The following is a 27,941-nucleotide window of genomic DNA, read 5'->3' on the forward strand; positions in this document are numbered from 1 at the left end:
ATGATCCCTTATCTTTTCAAAGGACCTACATTTGAGCTGAGCATGAAAGGATGTATTGATCTTTTAATACTACAGTATTCTTTGAAAAAGATTTGATGAAGCTGAGCCAGTGATGCTAAAACTGACAAGATGGCAAATGCAGCAGGGTTGTAAGCCGTGATAGGCAGTTAATGATGACTTGAGATCTTTCTCAGAAGGAATTTGAAATGCAGCATGAAAAGGTTACATCTAAATTTAAAAAAAAAAACAATCCTGAATAGATAGGATAGCATTTGCGAAAAACTGCCAGGACAGTAGACATATCAGTGGAGGTAGGTTTGACTCTCCTGTTTTCTCTACATAAAGCAGAACTGATTTAAAGGGAGGTTGGTTTGGAATATTGCTCCCAGTGGAATAACTTCAATTTTAGAAATCTTTCTTAGAAATATGGTTGACACAGCTATTGGCCTTCGAGGGTTTTTGAAAGAGGCAGGAGCACTGGTGAAAAGACGAGTTCTTGCCTGTGAGACATCACTGGAGAGAAGACTGTATTTTAAGAGAATGGAGGACAAAAGGATCCTGACGTGGATGACCCTAGCTCACCCAATTTTGTCAGATTTTGGAAACTGAGCAGGGTCAACCCTCATTAGTACTTGGATGGGAGACTGCCAAGGAATACCAGGGTTGCTACCCAGAGACAGGCAATGGTAAGCCACCTCTGTACATCTCTTGCCTTGAAAGCCCCACAGGATCTCCATAAATGGCCTGTAATGGCACGTTTCATTGCCATAAACAAAATTTACATCCCACCCTTCTACCCTTACAAGGGCTGCCAAGGCCCTTAACCATTTAAAACATATGATATACATAGACATTATTAACCATTAAAATAAACCCTCCTCCCAAACATAACCTCATTAAAACAACTTTAGAAAGAGGTAAGAGTTAAAATACATACAAAATATAAAACATTGTCTAGGAAGCAAGTATACAGTTCTTGCATCCTTATCTTTGGGCCCCTCGCAAGTCCCCCCTCTGTTCCTTTATCTCCCTCCCTGTTTAGCAAGCAGATGGTGATGTGGCCTTCAGCACATTTGCTACAGAACAATGGCTTTAGTTTTCAGCATGTTTCCATACACAGGCTCATCCTATTCTTTCTTGTTTCATAGCCTAGTTAGGTGTCAGCAAGCCAACAGATAAGCTGTTTATTTATTGAAACACAGAAACCAGACCGTTTGTTCTCCTGTGCTCAATATCTCCCCCCCCCCCAGGAATGCCTCTGTCTCTCTTATTTTCATGTTAGCTGCCTGCAGCAAATTTGCAAAGTCTATCAAAATGGAATTACTATTGTTCATCACAAACAAACCTCATTAAAATTTAGACAGTAGGGTGGCCAGGTCTGTGTTGGAAAATACCTGGAGACTTTGGGGGTGGATCCAGGAGAGGGCGGGGTTTTGGGGAGGGGCGGGGCTGCAGGATGGTACAATGTCATACAGTCCACCCTTCAAAGCAGCCATTTTCTCCAGGGGAGCTGATCTGTGCCAGCTGGAGATCAATTGTAAAAGTGGGAGATCTCCAGGCCTCACTCATTACATATACTAAACCACCTCCCACTATACTTCAATGCATCCTGTTTTTCTAAGGGCTAACTTATATTATTTCTCTTTTAGAACACTGTATCAGAATATCTGGGTTTTTTGTTTTTGTTTTTTGTCTTGACATACTCAAATGGGGGATATTGGCTGTTTGTCTTATTGCATATGCCAACCCATCTGATGGCAAACTATATGGATGTTATAATCTCTTGAGAAACCATGTCCTCTATTTAAACTAACAAAGCCAGAATGTTACCTAGATATATGGCACCTGCACCTACTTATTTATTTATTTTATGATTTATATCCCGCCCTTCCCACCAAGTGGCTCAGGGCGGCTTACAACATAGGATCCCACATAAATAGGGTTTAAGCATTTAAACAATTAAAATAATTAAACATTTAAAACATTTAAAACAATAAAACATTAAACTACAACAGCAGACTGCTTTTTATCACTCCCCAATGTTTTTTTAACCCTGTTTTGTCCTGCACTAACAAACACAGATCCCTATTGATGATTCTTTTAATCTGCTAAAAACATTCCCATAATTCCACACTGCCCACTTATATTAAGTATTGCTGCTTTCCATTCCCATTTTGTCTGATGAAGTCTGCTTAAGAGCATACGAAAGCTTACATTCTGAATAAAACTTAGTTGGTCTTAAAGGTGCACTTCTCTACTTTGTTCTATTGCTTCAGACCCAACACAGCTGCCTACTGGGATCTATCTAGATTTGAGTGAGGCACCTTAGAGACTGACAAGGTTGTCAAGATATTTTGAGGTTGACTCTCGAAAGCTCATACCCTGAAAATCTTGGTCTCTTAAGGCGCTAGTGAAATTAAATCTAGCTGTTCTACTGCAGATCAACATGGCTGCCCTCTGAAGCAAATGTCAAACTAGAATCTGGAGGACCCAGGTTTGAATCCTCAGTATGGTGGGAGCTTGTTGGGTGAGCTGGGGGACCTTGGGCCAGTCACACACGCTCAGTCTAAGCTGCCTCACAGGTTTTTGTAAAATAGAGAATATGTTATGTTTTGAGTTCCCATTGGGGACAAAGGGACAGGGAAGAATAGAAATCTAATACATTTTTAAAAGGCAGAGTATAAATGAAGTAAATAAATTAATTGATGCTTTCGTCCCTTATTCTAACACATTTGCAGTAGTAATGACAGAGAACTAGGCCCTGTAAAATCGCCTTTAAATGCTGAGGCCCAAGATCCTGGCAGTCAGGGTGATATTGGCTGGGAAACACCAATTTAAATTTGACATGTTCATCTACAGCTACATCCTCTGCAACCACAGTAGCATAATTTGTGGATCTTGGAGGATAGGCAAGATTAGTCTAATTGAGTCAAATTACCATGTTCTGCGTTAGAATAAATTTTGAGCCTAGAGACACCTTTAAGACCAACAGTTTATTCAAGATATGAGCTTTAATGTGCAGGCACACTTCCCCATGTTCTAAATTCTGGGTTGTGAAGGGATACCTGGTAAGAGGACTTGCCAATGTGTGTTGACTGTTGCAAATGTTAATCTGCACTGTGTAGTCTAAACAATTTTTTTAATTCTCATGTGCTCTGGAATACTTATCCTAGTAATTGTGAGCTGAAAGATGTAGAAATCTGTGCTTTGAAAGCAGATCCACAAACATAGCTGGATAGCCACTGTTGAAACAGTTTGGAACCAGCCAGTTCTGAAAGCTTCCTTCTCTTCCTCAGAAGTATAAGGCCAGTATTTTAATATCTCGTACTAATGAGATCATGGGGGAAACATTGCAGAATTGTTGAGGCTGATTCCCGAAGTGGTGAATGCATGCGTGAAGTCCTTCAAATGAATGTTGCAAGAAGGTGGTCCCATTTTAGGATTGGCCTGGCAACTGGAGAAACATGGAGTATTTATTAAAGGGGGAGCGATCTTTGTCACTGCAGGATATCATTTCCAGCATGACCTCGAAAAGCTGGTATCTCACTGGGGCAACTTTACCACTCCCTCCGGAGCTCTATGGTTTCCACTCTTTCGTTTTCATAAGGTGTGTCTGAACAATTTTTAGAATACAGGTTCTTAATGCTATTGAATATTTGCTAGATGAAGTGCTCCTCCCACCCCCATTCACATTATTTATGCCCTAAAGAACTTTGAGAGTTCTAGTACCTTGCCATAGCAAAAGTCTCCTAAGCTTCACTGTCCCGTAGATTCCTCAGATCTTATAATCTTGAAGACTTTTGAGTGGAACAGACTGAAAATCCTGTTTGTAGAAGATGGTGTTTAAAGTCTTTGACTCAAGTAGTTCCTCCCTACCCACTTCTTCTCTTGCCTACCTGAAACTGAAAGGTGACTTGCCACCTCAGAATTCTTCTGAAAAGGTATTTAGGAGCAAACTATGTCATGTTTTCTTCCATGTTCATTTTCTGAAAAGAAAACTTCAACTGCTGAAAAATTATGGCATCTCCTTATTTAACAGGGCAAGCCATCGTAAGTACCTTGTTCCTATTCTGACATCCCTCTCTACTGGCTGCTCATTCATGTTGGGGTCCATTATGAAGTGCTACTACTTACCTGTAAAGTGTGTTATGACCTGAGGTCCACAGTCCTGAATGACTGCCTCTCCGCACGTTTCTTGTCAGTAGTCTTGTCTAAGGGCTGAACTGCACAGGTGGGCTTTTAAGTAATTGGATCTGGGTTCCCTGCCACCACACAGCAGCTAAGGGGAAGGAAGTTGTCCTGTCTTCCCTCCAAACCCTTTTCTGTGTAAAAACTCTGCAGGGGGGAGAGGGGGGATTATCTCTCCCATTTTTGCTGCCACAGCCCAATGAAACAATTAGGGGAAAGACAGAAGCTCTTCCGCCCCTCATGACAGCCATTCTGAGCATGTTTGTGCTCTCCTGGATGGCCCATGCTAGCCCAGTCTCATCAGATCTTGGAAGCTAAGCAGAGTCAGCTCTGGCTAGTATGTGGACTGAAGACAACCAAGGAACTCCAAGGTTATTATGCAGAGGCAGATAATGGCAAACCACCTCTGTCCATCTATTGCCCTAAAAACCCTATGGAGTTGTCCTAAGTTGGCTGTGATTTGATAGTGCTTTCCATTGCCAGCCCAAAGATAAAATCCCAGGATAAAATTCATGAAGTTACAGTCTAAATGGCGAAGCTCAAATTCCTGGAAGCCATTCCTATATGTTTTTAATCTGCAAGGCTACTTGAAATTGCCAAACACCATGAATGTTCTGAAGCTTCAGATTGCATTAAGGAACTTTAGAGGGATAGCCTTCCCTATTCCTAATGCTGAAAACAAGGAACATTTGCAGTCTGTGATTATAACCCAGTTAACCCAAATTGCACCAGGTGCTTTTATGTTCATTTCCAGGGGAAGCATTAAGTATATTCAATACAGGCAGGGACTGCACACAAACAGATCAGGGCTAAAAAATAAAAGTGCTGGTACTAGTGGTGACTTTGGAGTGTACAATCTTCCCTTGCCCTTGACAGAGGTTGAGAGCTACTTGGAGCGGACCAGTCCCGTTCTTCTGCTCAGCCTATTCTTTAGTGCATACTGGTTGCTAGGCAATCCTCAGATGTACTTTTCAGCTATTTGCACATTATCAGAAGGCATTCTGCAATAGAACAAAGCATTGGCCAATATGAAAGACAAACTTCAAGGCCACACCATCAAGACCATAACATAAACTGATTGGCAGCAGCATTAAGATAGGTAACAGCACAGTCAGGTGGCGATCCTACAGATGACCACCCATGCATTTCTACTTTAAACAAGCAGTAACTGAAATTTCAAGGTTGCCTTTCAAATATTTCTTTGCATCATGGGAATGTCATCAGTGAGACTAAGCTCATTCCATTATATTGCACAGTACGATGTTCAAAATGCGTACAATGGAAATTCCTTCAAAGTGAAATTGCACCGGCATTAAACACTTTGAAGATTTGCTAGAGTAGAGAAAGGGCAGCGATAGCAACTCTTCAATCCCCCTTCCCAGCAGGGCAAGCAGCTACCTCCCTTTCCAAAGTTGATTCCAGGAGGGGGAAAAAGACGAAATTCACTAGTCCCAAACATAAAAGCTCAGATGCACAATATCTTGCATGAAACACAATGCTGGTTTATAAAGTATGCTTCTGTTTCTTGGTTAATTACATTTTCTTTCTCAACAATATTTACAACTAGCAGCACAGTTTCCCTTCCCATTCTGTGGCATGTGAGCAGAACAGATACACTTCAAACACAAATCCAAGGGAAAAAGTAGGGATGAAGAATACGCTATTGTTTGACTATGCTTCTACTAGAAAAAAATAGCTTACAGCTGTTAGCATACATTTGTGCCAGCCACCCCAGGGCCAGACTAGAAATTGAATGCTCCCTGCTCTTGATATACACAGGCACAGCAAGAGTTACTTAATTTCTAGTCCACTTTATTCATCTCTTCTCTCCTTCTGCACTTCTCACCTATTGAGGTAGAAATAGGGAAGTGTACAATATCAAGAACAGTCTTTATAGTACAGTACTTTGCATTTAAAAAGTAACATGTTTGAATGTCATAATGAATATATAAAAAGTACCCTGCAGATAGAGAGTTCCTAAGGCAAACCCAAGGGTTTTATCTCAGCCTTCCTGCTGAGATGCCAGCTTTCTGTTTGCACAGTGTTTACAGTTTACCGTAGCATCACAAAGTATAGACAGCCATTTCCATGAGGTATCATAGGTTTATTTCTTTGAAGCCATATACTTTTATTAAGCATTAGAAATCCACATACAAAACCAAACTCCTGCTCCTCATATAATAAAACAAGAACTGTCATTCCAAAAGGAGGTGCTGTGCTTAAATTTCTTCTATTGATACAATCCATGCCCAATAAATTCTACATTGCTGAAAATTAAAAGTAATGCATTACAGCCACTGAGATTGTGTCTTTGGGAAACAAAGGTTTTGTTTTTTTAAAGAAATTTCATCATGAAAGATAACGCCACCAACTTGAGAAGGGTAAACAATCATTACACAAGGCAAAAAGGTTACTCGAGCAATTCAAAACTTTTATAAAGAGACGTGGAAAAGTACCTAAAATAGTTTTTTCTTGTATAAAATTTCAGTAATAAAATATTGCTTGCAATAAATAAGAAATGCGAATTTCATGAACACTGGTTTTCTCTATTTTCTTGGTACCGAAAAACTAATTAATCTGTTAATCTCCCAGATTATTAACAAAAGGACTTCTGTCTGCCTGTACATTAACAATTATTTTGTCATCAGTGACTGGAAGGAATGTTGCTAATTGTGGGAGATTTAGACGACTTCCAGAGTCAAAACTAGTATTAAGATACTTTTTAAAAAAGGAATACTGTATGTAACTTCCTTTGTATCTTATAACATATACAAGCTTCTAAAACATGTTTGTCTCCCCAAACATAGCTTAAGTTCATACAACTCAGTTCATGGAAGAGGGTAAATGCAAGCTGAGGTGCTGTTATATGGATATATTGGATTTCATTGCTGCCCGTCCCATCTGCAGACATGGTAATTTGGAACAGTTCTTGAGCAGTTGTTCAATGGCGATGTGACGAACATTGAGCTGTGAAGCCAAGGAGTCTTTTTCTTGCACTTGCTGAGTTAGTTCTTCAAACACATCTGAGAAGAAGTTTTGGCATCAAGTTAAGCTGATGTTTCCAAAGGTGCATACAATGAGAGTCGGAATTGCTAGTTTAATTTGCTTTATTCAATAGTTGCCACATATTTGTGTGTGTTTGTTTGTGGGAGTATGTGTGTGAAGAGAATATTTGCTCAACTGAACACAGAAGAACACATTTACTGATCAGTTTTCAAAAATGCAAAGAGTAGTCGGTTGGCTGTAGAACAGCTAGACTCCAGTGCAGTAACAGAGACCAATAAGCTTTTGGGGGCATAACATTCAGAAATACTGATTCTGACTGGAACATTTAGAAACGAATAAAAATCTTTGTTTTTGTAGAAGAAGAATTGCAGATTTATACCCTGCCCTTCTCCCTAAATCAGAGACTCAGAGCAGCTCACAATCTCCTATGTCTTCTCCCCCCAGACACCCTGTGAGGTGGGTGGGGATGAGAAGGCTCTCACAGCAGCTGCCCTTTCAAGGACAACTCCTGCGAGAGCTATGGCTAACCCAAGGCCATTCCAGCAGGTGCAAGTGGGGAATCAAACCCTGTTCTCCCAGATAAGAGTCCGCACACTTAACCACTACACCAAACTGGCTCTCAGTTTTTGTAAACACTGTATGTGGCAATCTTCTCAAACAGTCCCACCTCTCCTCTCTAGGGCTCTGAACCAATCCTTGCGATTTTTGCCTCATTCAAATCCAAGTGCCTTTCAGCCAATCAGAGCCCATGGAACTCCACCAGATAAAAGCAAATGAGCTAGCCTCAGCTAAAGAAGGGGGGAAGGGAATTTTATTCCTCTAACTGGGGATTTCGTGGCTCTGGACCAGAGCATCAGTTTAACCAGGTTTTTATTTGGCTTTTAGTTAGGGGTTTGGGGGTTAGCTTAGGGAAGAAAGTTTGTTTTAGTGAGGAAAATAAAGATCCTGTTAAGGGTCCAACATTCCTAACTTACATGTGGGAGAGGAGTTCTGCATATTAAAAGAGCAACCTTGAACCTGGAGAGGATAGAAATAGGTTTCAGCAAAACCTAGTCAGTTGAGGTAACCTGTCCAGACAAATGGGAATCAGATCCTTCAGGGTTTCTGTTACTTGCAGCTCAGTTACAAAGTAACTGGGGAAAAGTTTGCAACCTATGGGAATGAAGATGTGAGCCAATTTTACTCTGTATACTGAAGCAATCCACAAAGAACATTTACCCTATTAAATACTTTATTCTACTTACTTCATAAATAATTACAGCCTTGGACTAGTAGGTTCCCAAATAAGAGACTTTAGGAAGCATATAGCTTACACGCTATGAAGCCTTTAATCAAAGTTTGTGTCCCTCCTTTTGATTGTGGGTGGCTGGGGTTTAAAGAATCTAAAGAGGTCAGAATGGGGAACTGGACAGTCTTTAGTCCAGTTTTTAACTCAGAGTTTTCCTTCCCCGCCCCCGCAGCTGCCACAGCACATAATGTAGCTTTCCCTCACCTTGTATTTGCTTGAGGAGTTTCTCACTCAGTTGCTGCACTTCTCCAAGAGTCATCATACTCACTGAAACATGAAAGCAAAACAAGTCACCGTTAGGTATCATAGGATTGGGGAAAGGAAAGGTATGAACACTAATGCAAATATTCTCTTTTTATTTGCATATCAGTATCAAACTGCTGTGTAAAGTGTAACAAATTAATAAGCTGCTCAGTTATCTCTCTACAGTTGGGGTGTCCCCTCCTTCCCCTCTAGTCATAAATGGGAACACTGGAAAACACCATCTAATTTCAAGACTTTATGAACATCTCAGACTGCCAGTAATGCAACATGACATCCTACCACAGTCTGGACATTTTCATATCTTCCCCAAAAAGGGGTTTCATATCTTCAGCCACCGTTACTTTTCCTTTAAAAAGCGGCTATGAGAACAAAGGGCTATTGTTTTGCTGAAACTGACTGCCAATTAACTCCCACAAGCGTACTCTACTATGGAATCTTGCCTTAGTTGGCAGAGAATTGCAATAAGGGAATGCAAAACTTGTATCTGACATTCTCAAACTTAATTAATGCAAAAAACATACATATTTAGTTCTAAGTGGATGCAACACTCACAATATGATGGATCGAATAAAATAGGATTGCACTGGAACACAGTAAAGCAGATGTGACCGATGGGCATCTAAGATGAAGTATTACTGGGTCTGTACTGGTTCAAGCTTAGAAGATCTCAGTTCTATCCTATATAGATCACTAGAGTGGGATATGCTTATTACAAGTTGTATGATTGCATCTACAAACAAATTTGAAAACAACAAGCTTTACGTAATTTTAGGCGGCACAGCTTGCTAACTCACCTGTTCTACCCTGCTAAATCCTGGTGATTGTGTGGCAGTGTGAAATTTACTTTCATTCTATTTCAGTACCTCTCAAACAACTAACTATGTTCAGTAGGTGAAGATTATGAACTGACATTTGTTAAATCACATGGAACAAAAATAATCACTTCTACTTACATTGCTCCCTGCTATACTGGGGAGTTCTTCGGATGCAGGTGTTTGCGTCAGTTTTAGCTTTTTCCACCTGTGATGTTTGGTTATGACTAGACCACAACGTACCACTGCAACAAAATGTAGCACCTGTTTGTTGCAACATGTCAAGTCTAAAATCACTGGATTCTCTTTGTTCCAAAATACTTTGTGTACAGTTTGAAATACTCCCAGAATTCCCATCTATCCATTTTGCAGAGTATTTAGGAACCTGGGAATCAAACTGAGGAAGTAGTTTTCTCTCTCTTTGATGTCTGAAGCTAAAGAGATGGTGCTGTGTTTGCTTGGAACTTTCAGAATCCAAATCCAAATCTTTGTTTTGTGCATACTGTATAATCCAGTTAATTTTTTTGCTTAAGATGTTTTTCACTTCTGCATAAGTGCTCTTGGAGAGTTTTGACTGTGGACAACTCTGGTTTGCTATTAAGTGAAATTTCTCAAAGCAGTCTCTGTGCCCTCTTAATGATCTTGTATGCAGAAGATCAGACTTTGGTATTCCTGGGAAAAGGAAAAAAAAGGCAAATAAATAAATAAATGACAGGTTAATGTCCAGCAAAAAATATATTAGGGCTATTTTGAAATGTCAGAGAAAGCAATTAGGGGACACCTTTTATTTAAAAAAGACAGAAAAGTTCTTCCTGAGTGCAAGAAACATAATCTGAGTATCAAGAACATGTTGCTGGATTTCCTACTGACTTTGATGCTGCTTTACAGTTGCAAGTTGCACTCTGGACTTGCTAAGTGACTATATCCTTACTAAGAAGCAGACTTCCAGAACTATATTGGGAATGATACTTTTCCAATAATGAACTGTTCTGCTGTACATATAAAAAAATGATTGGTTGCATGGGTGAGAACCAGTTTCACAGATGTCAACTGCCAATTCAACATCCCAATCCAGAATTTGTGAAGTTTTTCCAAGCACAGGAGGGTTACACTGAAAGTTCTTGTGGTTTCAGAAGACTGGAAAACACAATAGCCATTAACGTTTTCCATGTTATCTGTTACTACATAAACAGGACATTTCAAACTTCTGATCATGCTGTTCATTCATACTGTAGCAGCTTGGAAATCTGAAAAGATGACAGTTTGGGATTTAACCAGGCTGTGAAAGGGTTGGCAACCCTCAGCATGTGAGAGAAACTACAGCATGCCAGACTGTTCTGTTCAGAGGTCAAAAACTCTCCCTGTCGCTCTCCTCAGCATAGATATTCACAGATTTGCTGTCTCTGAGTATGACAGTTCCCTTTAGCTATTAGCATGATAAGTATTGTTGGATATCCCCCAAGAATTTGTCTATGCCCCCTTTAAAGTCATCTAAGTTGTGATCAACACTACAATCTAAATTCTACAAGTTAGTTACCTGTTGAATGACGTACTACTTACTTCCCTATCCCAGTCCCCATGTCCACCGTTCTTATAATATTATACCTTTGTTTTCTCATTTCTGTCAAACAGTTGCATGTTATCCTACAGCAAGAGCTCCTTGTTCTCAGTGGGTGTGAGGAGAACTGTGTGTTATACTTGACTGCATCCTCCCAAAAATTTCCAAGAATGGTTAACAAAAGAGAACCCAAGCCTATGCAGAGTTTTAAAAAAAAATTTCTGAATTTTAGATGATGCCTCCTCTTGCTTTTCTTTCATAGACCATGAATAGCACAGAGCTGCAGATGGGTAACAGTTTTGCATTACAAGGAGAGTAGTGATGCTTACAGCTTCCCATTAATTGCCAATTCAATGTCAGTTTTTAATTGCATCCATCTGTTTACTTAGTATTGGTAAGAAAGGCAAAAAATGCTATCCCCAAACTTAGGTTCAGATGGAGAGCTCTGTAAATTATCGGTTGCAAGTAAAAGCTGCTCTTCAAGATACCTTAAAGGCATGGTCCATTAGAAAATATGTTCTCTGAAATGTTCCACAGAAACCTCACACTCATCCAAGACTGTCAACCATTTGTATTATCTTGCACTTTGTATCAGTCTAAGGTAGCCTTGGTTTGGATCCAATTAGCATTGTTACAAAGACTTCTACTTATAGAGGACAACATTTTCCCACTCCATCCCCATCACACATGGGTAGGAAAATCATACTCCATGGGCATAACAACTTATACTTGTGGAAAGACTAGACTGGATCCATGAATCATTTGGGCTACTATGATACTGTAATATGGAAGTCTTTTGCTGGTTTGGAAATTGGAGCTTGAGATGTCACTGTCCAAACATCCCTAAACAGATCTGTGACTATGTCAGGAAGATCCATTGTAAACTAGGTCATTGAGTACACAAAATAAAACACACTGTGCTCAATGAGGATGAAAGTACATGATTCTCCTGTAGGCAGAAATGTGTTATTTTAACTAGAAGGCTACAGTCACTGTTTTGCTTAACTGTGCAAATTAGTTCTTTCATTTTGTGGTGCTGAGCATGGAGGCCACGTGGAGAACAGAAATCTGGTGTCCTGTTGCTGTCAACTATTAAGGTCTACTTATCTTACATACATTTACAATCCAGAAAAGTGGGCAAGACTGACATTCTAGACTGGATCCAGTGTAAACGCTTGTGGGTAGAATATAACTCTCTTCTCTGGACTGCTGCTCCAGGGAGCAGGGAACCTCCAGGAACAGTATGGAGAGGTCAAATCTATAGCAGAAGAGAGGAACGGGTGAAAACTAACTCCCATCTGCCTTATTTTTATTTATTTATTTATTTATTTAGAATTTATATCCCGCCCTTCCCACGAGTGGCTTCAGGAATCCTCTACTAATCCAAGTCTTTCATCATAAAACTCCAATAAAGAGTGCCTAAAAAGTTCAAAATAGATAGCTAAATGCTAGATCCTTCAGGGAAATGGAATTAATTCTAAGGACAGATTAACTTTAACAAGAAAAATGAAATATAGTTCAATTGCCCCTAATAGGATCATTTCCCCTCAAGCTCAAACCAACATTTATATGCTTATGAAAGTGGGAGATCAATAGATGGATTGCTTTACCTTTGAAAGAGAACTGAAGCTGTGTAGTACAGAGGATGACCAAGATGATTAGGGGGTTACAGCACCTTCCCTATGAGGAAAGGTTGAAGATTCTGGGACTTCAGTTTAGAAAAGAGGCAACTAAGGGGAGACATGATAGAGGTTTATCAAATTAGGCATGGGGTGGTGAGCACTGATAAATTTTTCTCCCTCTCCCAAAATTCTAAAACTCAAGGGCATCTAATGAAGCTGATGGACAGTAGATTCAAGATGGACAAAAGGAAATACTATTTTATACAGATATATATGTTTTTTGCAATATGCTCCTCATATTCCCTTTTTGCCTGTCTGATCACAGACTTGCATCTTATTTGCCACTGCCTGTGTTCTCTTTTATTAACTCTCCTTCACTAATATTGTGCAGCACCAAACTGATGAAAAATAAAACTACACTCACATGAGTTGCTAGAGGAGAAGGTAACAGACCTGGCTTGTATGACTGAGAAATGGTTAGAGGAAAACCATGGGTGTGTCTGTTTTAGTTACCTCCACCTGATTATGCAGCTCTTAACCAACCCTGACCTGGAGGCCTGGGGTGGCTATCATCCTCCATGACTCTTCCCCATTCTCAGATTCCCAGTACAAATTATTGCAAGAATTGTTTGTTCCTTGTATTAGATTCCAGCCACAGACTGGACATTCTACCACCTACTTCCTCACCAGGCAATCTAGTTTTGGGAGATTTCACCACTCATGCTGAGGGCACCATGTTGGATCCTACTCAGGATTTCCTATAGTATGTGTCCCTTTAGCCACTGTGAGTCTACCTCAGGTTGTGATGGAACCCACACATAATAAAGGACATATACAATTTCTGCATTGAAAATTTGGGATGGGGTCTGGAAGTTCAGTATGCACTATGGTCTGACCACTGCCTCCAGGCATGGATTAATTTAGTAATTACACTCTGTGGGGATGGGGAGCCAGTTAAAAATGGCCTGTTCATGGAGGCTTATGAATCCAACTGGATTCTGGAATGCCATGGGTGGGAACTTGGAATGAGAAGTTTCTGGAAGTTATTGACACAATTGATGGAAAACTCGAATCTAACAGTGTCTGATACAGAACTCACTGCAATACCTGAGTTACTACACACTGGCAAAGAAATCTTATATCATTGCTACCATTACACAAGCAATTTTGCATCTAGCTCAGCTTAAGATTTTCCAGCACTTGTTGACCCTTAAGTCTGAGTCTTTAAATTCTCACAAACTGACTATTTAATTAAAGATTTGGGTGGTTGTTGTTGTTTTTTGCTGAGAAACTCACTCAAATGTGTTCCAGTTTTATTTCTGGTTGTAATACAGCTGAGTTACTGTCTGGTCCATGTATGGACCATTTTGATTCAACCATGATAGATGTCGACAGGTTCTAAGGAAGGCTACCAGTTATACTTGATCCTTGTCTTATGTGGCTGCTGAAATGTTGGATCACATTAACTAGTCCTAGATGCCCATCATAAATCAACAGGTCAGGGCATCTATCCTTGGTCACTAAAACTGGCAGTCATCCACTTAAAAGACATTGCTCAAGAAGAATTAGCTGGCCAATGATTGCAGGTCTCTAATTTGCTGTTTCTAGACAATAGAGAGCAATGGCAGAATGACTCCAGAACTAATGCCTCTGCCCTAAACATCTTTTTGTCTACTCTCTGGCCAAGCTATGGGACAGAGACAGCACCAGTGACTTTAGCTTATATTCTCAATTTGAATGTATACAAATGACACAGCTTTTGTTGCTCTTACTGGATTTATCAGCAGGCTCTGATACTTGGCGTTGCCATCTTGCTGAGGGATTTGGAAGTAGATGCAAGAATTAAAGGAAGTGTTTTAGATTGGTGTAAACTGTTCTGACCCTGATGCTGGGAAAGACAGAAGGCGAAAGAAAAAAGGGACAGCAAAAATGAGATGGCTGGATAGTGTTACTAACATAACTAACATGAATTTGAGTGGATTTCAGAGGATAGTGGAAGACAGGAGGGTCTGGCGTGACTTGGTCCATGGGGTTGCAAAGGGTCAGTCTTGACTGTGCGACTGAACAATAATAAACTGTTCTTTTATGGACAAGGCTCAGAGGGTTGCTCTTCAAGACCAGCTGGGATCAGTGGTGCATGTGTCCTGAGGGGTTCCATAGCTTACCCTCCAATCCTATTTAACCTATCCTTAGGAGAAATCATTTGTAGTTTCAAAGCAGACTGTTATTTTTTGCCAGTGACAGCCTGCTTTATACCTCTTCATCCAAATCATCCAGTGTGGCTGTAGAAGTCCTAAGACACTGTCTTAGGGCTGACTGTAAACAAGCTGAAACTGAATCCTCACAAGACACAAGCCCTGCTGGTTGGGAGGACTGCGATCTGGAAAGACACCGAGCTTCCCAAATTTGATGAGGGCCCAACTGACACTCACTGACGTAGTTAAATGCCTACGGTTATACAGGATTCAACACTATTAAAAGAGAAGCAAGTTAACACATGGTTTGCTCTCTTCAATCCAGGGTGTGGAATCCTGAACTGCAGGCAAGCTAACAAGCCATAGCTTGCAAACAGAATGAAATTGCAAATACAAATGAAATTTTTGAACTACCTGCAAAAGATCACTTTTCAAGGCTTATTCTTTTAACAAAAAATCACACACATACACAATATTTTGTTGTTTGTCAAGCACAGCTGTGCTTCTGAGTACTCTTCATATGAGATTTAATAAAAACGCTCGAAGGAATTCCTGTCCCAGCATCATGTATCTATTTTCTTGGCTATACATGGAACAAGATATTTAAAACACAAAGTGGATACATGCAGAGGAAGTCAGAACTACCCTTGAATTATCTCTAGTTTATAACGAGCATTTCAGAACAGCTCCCTCCCATGTACTTTTGAAACAAGCATTAGTTGCTTTTTTGGTAACCTTCCACAACTGATGATCTGATTGTATGCATTAGCTTTTGTATCCAGCTCATGTTTCTCTTACACAACACATGCTGGGCTTGTTTTCTCTTCATGTGCAAGTCTCCACTCTTCTGAGTTTTGCTAACAGCTGGGCATGTTCAGAGAACAAAGACCCGACAGAAATGCAGTTCCACTGCCATAACTCACCAACTATAACCTCCTTTATGTCTCTCTTCCCTTCAACTGAATAAAGCTGTTTTAGGCTTTCATGTTTGCATAGCATTTAAATAGTGATGGCAGTGCTGCAACTATTAAAATATTCATCCAAGTCAATGGAACAATTTCTAGTACATGTATTAATCAGGTTTTTAAAAATGAGCTGTATCCTTCAGCAAATTAGACAAATGAATCCTGCAACTAACTGTTCTTGCTGTCAAATGAATGGGCAAACTAATCAAGTGTTCTAAATAATTTTGTGCTTGGAAAAACATAAGTTTACTAGAAGTCGTACACTGCCTGATTACATTGTTTTATATGGCATGATCTGCCTTGAGTCTCAGTAAGAATGGTGGGCTATAAAAACAGTAAATAAAATTAGATGATTAAAAACAAAGATTATGCAATAACTAGTCTAGAAAACTGAACAACAAAACACATGAAATTCAATTCATTGTCCTATTGTGACACAATAGAAAGTCCATATATATAGATTTATATATAGATATATATAGAAAGTCCATATATATAGATTTGGGGTAAAAGCTATAGTTAAAATGCAACCTTTCCAGTGAGATTTGTTCTGTACAACACTGTTTGGTAGGGCCACTGGCTTTTGGTTTTGGTCCTTCTCCCATGTTTTTTGGTGATGCCTGAATGGAGCCAAAGTTTCTTCCACTAGATAACATAGGGAACTTCCAATATACTGTCCACTTACTTCATACTAATGAGCCGAAGAATACTAAAGTTACCTATACAGGACGTACTATGCCTGCATGTACTAAGGTAAATTACAAGAGTTGCATAAGATGGGATTTACAGCCAGTGCAATTGCAGCAATATGTCATTGTTCACACACTGCTACAACCCTTGACAAATGTTGTGGTCTTCTACGTATTTTAGAATTTATAATGCCACCTAAGTTTTGCCAGGTTATGAACTCCCCACACAAACAGAAGTGTACATTGTTCAAGCAAACCATAAGAGCAACCCAGTACAGGCGATGGTCCTGAATAAACAATGGCTTGGTCACACAAATGAATTCACAGAATAAGGGCAAGAGAAAATATTTGTTAATCGAGCAATCCAGATAATCAGACTAGAACAAGAATTTTTGTAAACTGCTTACAGGCCTTCCAGTGCAGTATACTTTTTACCTGCCCCCAACTCAGAGAAGTATTTTATTCTCATGAGAGGCAGGAGGAGAGTGAAAGAGTTCATTCTGTTCAATGCCACATGCAGTAAACTTCATTTGAATGTGGAGATTCTGGGACAAAATCCTGTCCAAGCAGAACATTCTCATCAATGCATCATATCTTCACAGAGCCAGACTGGATACAGACCAGAGTTTTCATCATGAAATGACTTTAGAACATTCATCAGGATATATACAAGCAGAGTTTCTGATGCACCCTGATATTCAGGTACCCTACATACTGTGGAGAAATGGAATAGATCCTATGACTCAGTTCCACTAGTGGCTGAGCCTTCTTCCTTGTAGAACATATGGCTCTGCTCACAGTGGAAGCCTTCTGATAACAAACAGAGAAACTTCTGCACACTTTCAGTCAGGGATGTGAGCAGGTAATGACACTTTTGTAATAAAATAATGTGTACATGGTACAATTGTGTTTCATTTAGACACTTAAATCACTGAGGTGAATAATCCACATCACATGGAAAAATATTTAAATTATCATTGGGGGGGGGGGGGTTGAGAATTTTCCCCTAATAATGTATCACGGTTACAGCTTCACGTAGCAAACAGAGCACATCATTCCTTCTAGTCAAGGAACCATTTCACTTCTCAAAATCTAGTTTTTATATCCTCCATTGTCTCAAACCTGGAACCCTCCAAAGCACAAATCGACTTGCTGCACTCTCTGCACTCTTTTGTCCTGCAAGTAAGCAGAGTGTCCAGCAGCTTTTATGCCCTCTTCTAAGTTATCAACACTGTTCTTAGGAGAAAACTAAGAAACTCCAGAAGTCTCTCTGATGCAGATGCGTACTCTTGCTATACCTTAGGCTTAGGGAAATTCCTGCTTCTGTGCATACCAGGACATAGGAGAGTGAAAACATAAATAAGAGGTTGGGGGGCAGCAAGCCAGGCCAGTATTAGCGAATCCCCCACAGAAAGGCTGAGTATTAAATACTGAACCGCACTTACCTTCAATGTTCAGCTCAAAACAAATGTGGCAGAATGAGAGAGTCTCTCTTTCCGTTCCTAATTTGCATATGCTGCAAATATTATCATCATTCAAGTCAATGTTAACAAACTGCTCTTCACTCATAGTGTCCCTAAAAGAGAAAATGTTACCCTGTTACCAATATAGCTTGAAGAAAGCCGTGTCATGATACCTCCATATTATGAGTCAAAATGGGAGAAAAGCACCCTCCAGGTATCTTTTTACAGGTTTGTAAACTTGGATTTGGTATTTTCCTATACCACTGATCTAAGATTGAAATCTGACCTCCAGACATTGCTTTGTTCTACTACAATTATATACTTTTAAGGCAAGATCCATATATTCTCCATCCAGTTGGTTTTCCTTGATCTAAACACTTTAAATTTACTACACAAGTACTATGTCATGTAACTCTTATGAAAGGAAAACAAATAATTCACATTTCCTATGAACAAATACACTTCTACTAAGGGCTTAGAAGGTATGTGATAGTTCAGTTTCATAACCACAGCACTGCAGATGTTACACCTGGTTAGCAATTCTTCAGCCACTATCAGATCTCTCATATCAAGCACAAGAGGTATACGGCTTCCATTTCATTTGTATCCAGCATCCTGTTTAAACAACGCCCAGGATACATACAGTTTGGTTTACTCAGAAGCAGTCATGCCAAGTCAAGCAAGGCAATCAGTTCTCATTTATATGGCTGGAAAAGATTAAGCAGTAAACTAATGAGATCTCCAACTCCTCTTTGAGTTGGTATAAAAAGCTGACGATGCTGTAGGCTTTCCCCCCCATAACTAGCACAGGTTCATTAGTTTTCGTCAAACATCCATTAACACTAAAAACAAAACAAAACCCTGAACCACTCCTTTTTAGATTACAGAAGCTACAAGCAAGATTGTAGCCTTTCTATAGAGAGGACTAAGCAATCAGTTCACATAGTATTTTTTGCTGGCCAGATGTTCATAACTTCCGGGCACAAAACCATAGGAACTAGGTAAGATGGCCCTTTTTATAGTAAAAGCAAAAGTTCATCTACCAGCAGAAGACTGAACTGCTGTATGTGACAGAGCCTAGAATCCATACCTTGGTGACTAAAGTCCAGGTATGGTTCTGAACTTTTAGGGACAATGTCAAGCCCCCTTAAGCATCCTAAAACAAGAGTATTTTGTTCGAATTATAGAATCAAGAGGGAATTACCTTGCCTATCCGTTTCAAAACCAGTGCATATCAATACAACTGGAGATGAACTTGCTCTCAGAAGCTAAGTCCATGGATATATCACGGTAAATGTATGCAGCATGTGGTAAGACACACTCTTCAGTACTACACAGTTTTGATTACTCTTGTATCCACCGTTTTACAATGGTCTCTCCTTGTAAATTCTCTCCTCTATTCTCCTTGTTTCTGTTGCTTGAACTGTATGCATAAATCTAGCTGCTTTGAAGGGACATTCATTGCACACATTTGATGACATGAGCTCTGACTCACAAAAACAGAATATACATTCATCTTTAAAGCACTAGATGATTCTTCTTTTAGTTTCACATTTGTTCCACGAGGTCATCTGGGATTTGTCTTAAAATTGAGACCCACAAACGCCGCCTATCAGTTACTTCTACCTTCCCACCAACTACTGTTGGGAATTCCCTACTTATTACCCAGAAAGAAACACCACACAGTAGGAAAACAACAAAAGGGGGGAGGAGGGGAGAGAAAGAGCATGCAGCAGGGTCTGCTCTCCTTTCTATTTTCCTACTATGTGGCGTTCCTTTGCAAGAAATAAGTAGGGGATTCCCAACAATACCGAGGGCTGCCAGCCTCCAGGTGAGACCCAGAGTTACCACTCATCTCAGACGAGAAATTAGGTCCCCTCTAAGAAATACCAACTTCAGGGGCAGATCCAACGGCATTACATCGCCACTGAGATCCTCCCCTTCCCCAAACTCCACGCCACAAGTATGCAGGACTTTCTTTCCCGTGCCAAGAGATGGCAACGAAGGAAGCAGTAGCCTCAACAGCCTTCAGAGAAAACACTCCAGTGCCAGTGTTCCCTCTAAACTGAGTTAGTCTGAGCTAGCTCAGTTTTTTTAGCCTCCTGCTCACACATTTTTGTCTTAGCTCAGGAAAAATGGCCCCAGAGCAAACAATTTTTTGCAGTTCACAACTTTTATGCCAGTAGTCCACGAAGTAGAATTTTTTGCTCACAGGGCTCCACAGCTTAGAGGGGGAATTGGCTGGTGCCCCCATTCCGTTCAGCGCCTTCACCTATGCAAGGCTACCACTAAGGTTGCCAATCTCCAGGTGAAGGCAGGTTTGGAGGCCTTCCCCCCGCTTCAGAGTCATCAGAAAGCCGGGGCGGGGGAGAAATGCCTGCTGGGCACGCCATTGTTCCTTATGGAGACCAATTCCCATAGGGTATAATGGCGAATTCATCTATGCGTATCTGAGGCTCGCGGGGGGGGGCTGGGTTTTTTTAGGTAGGGGCAGCAAATTTGCAGCATGACATCCGGTGTTTCTCCTCAAAATACCCTCCAAGTTTCAAAACGATTGGACCAGGGGATCCAATTCTATGAGCCCCCAAAGAAGATGCCCCTATCCTTCATTATTTCCAATGGAGGGAAGGCATTTAAAAGGTGTGCAGTCCCTTGAAATGTGATGGCTAGAACTCCCTTTGGAGTTCAATTATGCTTGTCACAACCCCACTCCTGGCCCCACCCCCAAAAGTCCCCAGATATTTCTTTAATTGGCCTTGGCAACCCTAGCTACCACAGCAGGGGCCGCGATGAAACGGGCACAGCCTGGGTGGCGATCCATCACAGGGGGCGTAGGACTCCCGCCTTACACGCGGGCAGCGCAAGGCCTGAGGTGGGGGAAGAGTCTCAGAAGCCTTCCCAGGCCGGACGCTGAAAGGGGAAGGGACGCCGCTGAGCACGCGAGGGAGGGACCACCTTCTTTTCTCGCCCCCCCTCCTTTTATTTCGCAGTCGGCCTCATGAAGAGGTTTCCTCGTCTATCCCGACCCGTCATTCAAGCCCCCTGCCCCCTTCCCGGTCCGCCCAACAGTCTCCTCTCACCACGGCCTCTCGCTCGCCTCCGACGCTCCGCTCTCTTCCCCCACAAATGGCCGCCGACGCTAAAGCTGGGCCGAGCGGGGCCCCGCGCGCCTCAAGCCCCGCCCCTTCTGCTTCTGAACTAGACCATCGAGTATGAGGGAAGGGGGGAAGTTTGTTATGCTGTTTGAGTAGGAGGGAACCGTCGTCTCCCTCCTCCCGCGTTTTGGGGTCGTCCGTTTTGCCAACCAATAGGAAGAATGTTCCAATGGTACTTACACCGCCTACTTGCTTCACCGCTGCGCAGTGACGTCATTTAGCGTCCTCTGCCTACCGCCTCTAAGAGGATTCAAAGAAACGAGGTGACGTGCACTGCGCGTCACGCACAGAGTGGAAAAGAGGGTAGTGGGCCCTCAGGGTTTCGCGCTTTGCTCTCCGTGACGTAAGTGGGTCTAGCCAATAGTGTAACGGAAAGGGGATCCCGCCTGCGTCGGAGAGGCGTTTGGTTGCTGGCCTATGTGGGCCTTTTGACATATTAAATACATCCCCCACTGCAAATGGAAGTGCTTTCTGCGGGATTCCTAAACTGAAAGGGGGAGTAATTTACCTGTGTGTGATTTGCAGTCATTCAATGTTCTGTCGGCACCTCTTATGCATCCAAATAGGCATTTGGCTCCTAATCCAATTTTCGTACATAAGTACATTCCAATTAATGATCTCCATTCCAATGCAACAAAGTAGGCGTTTTAGCCCTAATTCAGTCCAGCGGTCAGATGTATTCTGCATTCATGCAATTTGGCCTAGTGGTTGAAACGGGGTGGCCAAACTGGCTTGGAAGCTACATGTGGCTCTTGAAGCCCCTCTACCCCATCGCCCAGCATTTGTTTCTTTAAATCAGTTATCCAAGCCAAGCTAACCAGCAGCTTGGAGAATGTATTTAAAATTAAAGATGCCTTATTTCTGCCTCCCCATCTATTTCCCTCCCTCCCTCCCTTCCTTCCTGTCTTGCAGTTCTCAGACATCTGATGTTTGTTCTATGTGGCTCTTAGCATTAAGCAAGTTTGTCCACCCCTGGATTAGAATGTTGAACTGGGATTTGGGCATCCCAGGTTTGGATCCTCACTCTGCCTTGAAGGCTTGCTGGGTGACTTTGGGAAGGTCACACACTCTCAGTCTGACCTACCTCATAGAGTTGTAGGGGGACAAAATGGGAGATAAATACAATTATTTGTTGAGCTTCACTTTGGTTATGTAAACAAAGTATTTCTGCAAGCACCGTCATTTCCGACTCTGGGGTGATGTCGCATCAAAGGAAGTCCTGTTTCACCAACCTTTTGGAGTTCTTGTGAACAGGCATATAGACAATGGTAACCTGGTAGACATTACATACTAGGACTTTCAAAAGGCTTTTGACAAGGTACTTCACTAGAGTAAATTTAGTAGTCTTTCATGGGATAAACAGATAAGTTCTCTTATGGATTAAAAACTGGTTAAATGACAGGAAGCAAAGAGCAAGAATCAGTGGACAGTTCTCATAATGGAAGGAAGCAGTGGAGTCCCACAAGGATCAGTGTTGGAGCTGGTAGTATTGAATTTATTCATCAGTGATCTGGAACTAGGAGCGAATAGTGTAGTGGCCAAGTTTGCATATGACAAAATGATTCAAGATGGTGAAAAACAAGGTTGACTGTGAAGAGCCCCAAGAGGGCCTCCGCAGGCTGAATGGACAACAATGTGACAAATGAAGTTCAGTGTTGGTAACTGTAAGGTGATGTACATGGAGACAAAAGAATCCCAATTTAAAAGTATAGGCTAATGGGGTCTGAACTTGCTGAGACTGAGAGGGAACAAGATCTTGGGGTCATAGTGGGTAGCTCAGTGAAAGTGTCAATCCCGTGTGCTGCAGCAGTACAAAAGGCAAACTCTGTGTTAGGGATTATTAGGAAAGGGATTGAGAATAAAATGGCCAATATTGTGATGCCCCTGTATAGATCTATGATGTGACCTCTTGGAACACTGTGAACAGTTCCGGAAACAGTATCTCGAAAAGGGCACTGCAGAGCTGGAAAAAGTACAGAGTAGGGCAGCCTATTAGGAAAGACTGAAGAGTCTGGTGTGGCAGAATTTATTTTGGGTTGGCCCTTTTTTCAGTTTTCAGTTAAGGAAAGAGAGTCAAGGGGTAAAAGGACAAGTCCTCTTGTGGATCAAAAACTGGCTAATTAGTAGGAAACAGAGACTGAGTATAAATGAGCAATTACAACTTTTTTATTATCAAGTAGACATTAAATTTTAGCCATTGTCCAAAAACCAGCATCCAAAAACTAGCATTGTCCAAAAATCATTGTCCAAGCAAACTAAGCAAAAATCATTGCTTCTTGCTTAGTTAGCAAGAAGCACATGATTTCTGTAGTGAACTAAGTGAAGTGTAAAGATCATACTCGGTTCTGTTTAATTAATATTCAAAAGACACAGCCTGTCAGACAGCATGAAGCCTGCTGTCAGCACTACCAGCCTAATTTCCATTGATGCTAACCTGTCAGCCAAGTCAAGAAGAAACAGTGACTGATGTCCTTGAATGAATTCAGAAATAAATGGATTAGTTGGTTAATCCATTCCTTGTGCCTGGAATGGATTGAGTTCCGGCATCTTGAGCAGTAGGTTTAGAACAGATAAAAGGACGTACTCCTTCACCTAGAGCATGGACAGCTTCAAGAAGGGATTGGATAAATATATGAAGCAGAGGTCCATCAGTGGCTATTAGCCACAAGGTATAGAGGCAACACTACATCTGGGGCAGTGATGCTCTGTATTCTTGGTGCTTGGGAAGCAGCAGTGGGAGGGCTTCTTGAGTTCTATCTCCACTGGTGGACCTCCTGATGGCACCTGGGTTTTGGCTACCGTGTTACAAGAGTGTTGGACTGGATGGGCCATTGGCCTGATCCAATATGGCTTCTTTTATGTTATTTATGTTCATCCAATGCTTGCTGCCTCCATTTGCAGAGCAAAGGAGAGCCAGTTTGGTGTAGTGGTTAAGTGTGCGGACTATTATCTGGGAGAACCGGGTTGATTCCCCACTCCTTCACTTGCACCTGCTAGCATGGCCTTGGGTCAGCCATAGCTCTGGCAGAGGTTGTCCTTGAAAGGGCAGCTGCTGTGAGAGCCCTCTCCAGCCCTACCCACCTCACAGGGTGTCTGTTGTGGGGGAGGAAGGTAAAAGAGATTGTGAGCCGCTCTGAGACTCTTCAGAGTGGAGGGTGGGATATAAATCCAATATCTTCTTCTTCATCATCATACCCGACTTTTCAAAATGTGTGGAACCACTATTGCCAATCTCCAGGTGAGGGCTGGAGATCACTCAGAATTACAACTGCTCTCCAGATGGCAGAGAGCAGCTTCCCTTGAGGGGAGGGAGGGAGTACCTTCACTTGGGTGGGTGGGAAGATAGCAAGGACAGAATGAGTAGGTACATTGACGAACACGGGTTATTGAGGAAGACTCAGCATGGGTTCTGTAACGGAAGATCTTGCCTCACTTACCTGTTACATTTCTTTGAGGGGGTGAACAAACATGTGGACAAAGGAGACCCGATAGATGTTGTTTACCTTGATTTCCAGAAAGCTTTTGATAAAGTTCCTCATCAAAGGCTCCTTAGAAAGCTTGAGAGTCATGGAGTAAAAGGACAGGTCCTCTTGTGGATCAAAAACTGGCTGAGTAATAGGAAGCAGAGAGTGAGTATAAATGGGCAGTCTTCGCAGTGGAGGACGGTAAGCAGTGGGGTGCCACAGGGCTCGGTACTGGGTCCCATGCTCTTTAACTTGTTCATAAATGATTTAGAGTTGGGAGTAAGCAGTGAAGTGGCCAAGTTTGCAAATGACACTAAATTGTTCAGGGTGGTAAGAACCAGAGAGGATTGTGAGGAACTCCAAAGGGATCTGTTGAGGCTGGGTGAGTGAGCGTCAACGTGGCAGATGCGGTTCAACGTGGCCAAGTGCAAAGTAATGCACATTGGGGCCAAGAATCCCAGCTACAAATACAAGTTGATGGGGTGTGAACTGGCAGAGACTGACCAAGAGAGAGATCTTGGGGTCGTGGTAGATAACTCACTGAAAATGTCAAGACAGTGTGCGTTTGCAATAAAAAAGGCCAACGCCATGCTGGGAATTATTAGGAAGGGAATTGAAAACAAATCAGCCGGTATCATAATGCCCCTGTATAAATCGATGGTGCGGTCTCATTTGGAGTACTGTGTGCAGTTCTGGTCGCCGCACCTCAAAAAGGATATTATAGCATTGGAGAAAGTCCAGAAAAGGGCAACTAAAGAATGATTAAAGGGCTGGAACACTTTCCCTATGAAGAAAGGTTGAAACGCTTGGGACTCTTTAGCTTGGAGAAACGTCGACTGAGGGGTGACATGATAGAGGTTTACAAGATAATGCATGGGATGGAGAAAGTAGAGAAAGAAATACTTTTCTCCCTTTCTCACAATATAAGAACTCGTGGGCATTCGATGAAATTGCTGAGCAGACAGGTTAAAACGGATAAAAGGAAGTACTTCTTCACCCAAAGGGTGATTAACATGTGGAATTCACTGCCACAGGAGGTGGTGGTGGCCACAAGCATAGCCACCTTCAAGAGGGGGTTAGATAAAAATATGGAGCAGAGGTCCATCAGTGGCTATTAGCCACAGTGTGTGTGTGTGTGTATATATATACACATACATACATACACACATATAATTTTTTTTGGCCACTGTGTGACACAGAGTGTTGGACTGGATGGGCCATTGGCCTGATCTAACATGGCTTCTCTTATGTTCTTATGTTCAAGGGTGGGGGCACTTGCCCAGAGCCTCTTTCTAGAGCCCGTTGTATTTTTCTTCACAAGAGGACTTATTCCTAGTACAGAAATAATTTTGTTTGTTCTGAAGGGTAAAGCTTTAGTATTTGGGGAGCTGCTGTACATCTTGCTTGGTGGAAAATTTCTTTTTGGCATGCAGATGGAAATTGTTCCTGGGGAACCTTTGCTATGAAGTTGGAGGTTTATAGTGTGGTTGATAGTGTTCTCACTCCTGAAGAGAAACAGACTGTGGTGCTCAGAGAGCAGGGTAGGCAGGTGACTTCTGTGTCATTTTCAGAGTTGAGACTTTGTTGTATGTAACAGTACCATCGTTAGGCTTTGCTATAGTTCTATTTGAACACTGAAATCCCTCGCCGAGGGACAAAGAGCACGGTGGAATCAAGCTCTTGGTTCAGCCATGCCAGGTTGGGGCTTACCTGAAACAGTGGCAAGATGCACCTCAGCCACCAAGGTCAGATGAGCCACTAGGTGACAAGCGAGAAAAGACCTTGTTGTGGCTCAGAGCTTAGAGCGTTGGGACAGAATGCCAAAAGATATGCAAAGCCAAAGAGAGAATAATAAAAATTTAATGCATTTCAGGATATTATAAAATACATTTTAACTAGATTTGAAAGGTGGAAGATTTATATGATATGAAGAGACTGGGGACAGGGAGATTACATTACCCCTCTAATCGCCCCCATATCTATGCTTTTCTCTTTGTAGGGTTGCCAATTCACAGGTGGGGGCAGGGGATCCCCCACTTTGGAGGCCCTCCCTCCGCTTCAGGGTCATCAGAAACTGGGGGGGTGGGGAATGACTGCTGAGCACTCCGATTCCCATAGGGTATAATAGAGAATTTATTTATTTATTTATTTTATTTATTACTTCGCATTTATATCCCGCCCTCTCCGCAAGCGGACTCAGGGCGGCTCACAACATTATAAAAACAATCAATCCAATAAAACATATAAAACCATAATTTACATATATCAACTTTAAAACCATTCTATAGCGCTATTTCAGTCCAGTATAGGCGGAGTGACTTCTCGACTATGATCGCCAGCATTCTGTAGGATGTCCGGTGGCAGCCCTTTTTCGATCAAACCGCAAAAGCCTGTTTAAACAATTTGGTCTTACAGGCCCTGCGGAATGCAGACAAATCCCGCAGGGCCCTTATAGCTTCTGGGAGGGTGTTCCAAAGTTCTGGTGCTGCCACCGAAAAAGCCCTGGATCTTGTTGTACATAGCCTGGCTTCTTTTGGGCCAGGGGCAGACAACAGATTTTTTGTCCCTGATTGCAGTGCTCTCTGGGGGATATATGGGGAAAGGTGGTCCCGTAGATAGGCAGGTCCCTGACCATAGAGGGCTTTAAAGGTTAATACCAACACCTTGAAGCGAACTCGGAACACAATAGGCAACCAGTGCATCTTTCTCAGCACTGGCTGAATGTGCTCCCGTCGCGGTAGCCCCATTAACAGCCGTGCTGCAGCGTTCTGCACTAGTTGTAGTCTCCGGGTTAGCGTCAAGGGTAGCCCCATGTAGAGAGCATTACAGTGATCTATTCTTGAGGTGACCGTAGCATGGATTACCGTCGCTAAGTCGTTGCACTCCAGGTAAGGGGCCAGCTGCCGCACTTGCCAAAGGTGAAAGAAGGCAGATCTAACAGTGGCTGCCACCTGAGCCTCCATTGTAAGGGAGGACTCAAGGAGCACGCCTAAGCTCTTGACCTTAGGGACCGGTATCAGTGGTGCCCCGTCAAGGGCCGGCAGCTGGATCTCTCTCCCCGGACCGCCCCGACCCAGGTAGAGAACCTCCGTCTTTGTCGGATTCAATTTCAGCCGACTCAGTCTGAGCCAAGAAGCCACGGCTTGTAATGCCAGGTCTAGATTTTCCAGGGTACAGTCAGATTGGCCACCCATCAATAGATAGAGCTGGGGGTATCTGGGTATCCACGGGTATCTGGGGCTCCGGGGGGGGGGCTATTTTCTGAGGCAGAG

General features: G+C 42.1%; 1 protein-coding gene across 1 annotated transcript; it reads right to left on the bottom strand.

Annotated features, from left to right (window-relative positions):
* Nucleotides 1-6,271: 6,271 nt before the first annotated feature.
* On the bottom strand, nt 6,272-21,233 carry C1H21orf91 (chromosome 1 C21orf91 homolog). Its single transcript, XM_060252034.1, has 5 exons — nt 21,131-21,233; nt 18,033-18,163; nt 9,700-10,230; nt 8,687-8,749; nt 6,272-7,211 (listed from the first exon to the last, which is right to left on the bottom strand). Exons 2-5 carry the CDS (start codon nt 18,154-18,156, stop codon nt 7,051-7,053), a joined length of 879 nt encoding a protein of 292 aa, XP_060108017.1. The 5' UTR covers nt 18,157-18,163; nt 21,131-21,233; the 3' UTR covers nt 6,272-7,050.
* Between the last annotated feature and the right edge of the window lie 6,708 nt (nt 21,234-27,941).

Source organism: Heteronotia binoei, chromosome 1 (assembly GCF_032191835.1).
Source record: "Heteronotia binoei isolate CCM8104 ecotype False Entrance Well chromosome 1, APGP_CSIRO_Hbin_v1, whole genome shotgun sequence".
Taxonomy (NCBI): domain Eukaryota; kingdom Metazoa; phylum Chordata; class Lepidosauria; order Squamata; family Gekkonidae; genus Heteronotia; species Heteronotia binoei.